At 42.0% G+C, this 1,537-nt stretch overlaps 1 protein-coding gene across 1 annotated transcript; it reads left to right on the top strand.

Annotated features, from left to right (window-relative positions):
* Positions 1-58: 58 nt before the first annotated feature.
* HELRODRAFT_184710 (hypothetical protein) lies at positions 59-1,354 on the top strand (the record flags this gene model as incomplete). Its single annotated transcript, XM_009019514.1, has 4 exons — positions 59-187; positions 367-524; positions 695-968; positions 1,181-1,354. The coding sequence occupies 4 exons, from the start codon at positions 59-61 to the stop codon at positions 1,352-1,354; spliced, it is 735 nt and encodes a 244-aa protein (XP_009017762.1).
* Between the last annotated feature and the right edge of the window lie 183 nt (positions 1,355-1,537).

Raw genomic sequence — 1,537 nt, forward strand, 5'->3', positions numbered from 1 at the left:
TTTGCTGGTGATTGGTTGGTTGGTCAGTCGGTTGGTAGGTTTGTTTGTTTGTTCTCAAATGGTCGTTTGTTTGAGCGGGTCAGCTGGGTCCATTTACAAAGCTGGAGGTCTCAAACGGTCTCGCGACCAGTTTGAAGTTGCGTGGAAGGGGTATGATGACGTTTCATATGTCATTTTGGTTTCAGATGTTGGTTGGTGAATGAAAATTATTTGCCAGCAGTGTCTGTGAAATAGTTGGATGAAAATTTTACATTATTTAACTGAATGACTATGTGGCTGATAACTTTTTCATGGGATCGTCGTCGTCCTCCCAGCACCACACCATACCACACACCACACCACAAACCACACCACACACCACACCAGATGGAACGACTGACCTACCTGGAGGAGGAAAAGATCCAACCTGGGGACAAGAGGAAGAGGAAGGAGGTCGACTACTCGGACACACTCACCGAGAAGCAGTGGCTCAGGGTCAGTTGGTCTGGAGAAATGGTTGCAGTTGGTCTGGGGGGAGGGTTGCAGTTGGTCTGGAGTGATGGTTGCAGTTGGTCTGGAGTGATGTTTCTTCATCTATTGCTTTTGTTTCTTGGAGCATAGTGAAGACAAAAACATTCGGGCTCCTGGAGCTTGCCATTAAGCAAGATGGATGGGAAAATTGATTTACAGCCTCAAAAATTCATTCACAATTCAGATTTACTACCCATGATTTGACATCTATTGGCCACTTCTACACTTTTGTACTGAAGGTGTACATAAAGTCCTGGTTTACCTCTCCATGTGCTTCATCTGCTCCAAACAATGACTTGCTGCTGCTTCGAGAGTTAGAAAACTACAAGAAAACAAATAAAGCTGTTGCTAATGCTGCGTTGAAGTCATACTCTGGTCATTTATGGTACTTGAATAATGTATTGATCGGCTTAGCATTCTTTGACTCGGAAGTCTCATCTGCGACGAAATCAGCCATGGTTGAGGCACTGGATAAGGCAACAACCGATCAACCTATATGACGCATTACATTCCAGCACACAATATCAGAGAAGCGGCTTTCGGACTTCCTATCGCAACGTACCAGGCAACTGTTCACTGCTTTGGATATACCACAAAAATTTTTGAGCAGTAGTCCAGACATGTGGAACACTGACAATGACTACATTATTGGTCAACGGAAAGTAAAAAGTTTAAAAGCTGTCACGATGCCGCCGAGAGAGGAGTGGCCTTAATTCAGGAGTTCAACAGAGTTTTAACAAATGGCGAAGACCAATTGCAGTATTTGTTCCAAGTGATAGAGAAACATCGCAAAGACTTCCCAAATCCAAAGAAGTCTACCATTATTGCTGCGAGAAGAAAGTAAATACTAGACAATATGGGATCATAGTGAAACATTTTCTGTAAGTGTGTTAACGTTATTATGATGAAATTTGGCTTGTAAACGTTTCTTTGTTGAGCTACCAGTAAATATCAATATAATACATTAAAATTTTGCAATTGTTACATTTTTTTTATATTAGGAACACATTTAAGGGGTGGGAAGATG

Source organism: Helobdella robusta, assembly GCF_000326865.2.
Source record: "Helobdella robusta unplaced genomic scaffold HELROscaffold_2426, whole genome shotgun sequence".
In the NCBI taxonomy this organism is placed as follows: Eukaryota; Metazoa; Annelida; class Clitellata; order Rhynchobdellida; family Glossiphoniidae; genus Helobdella; species Helobdella robusta.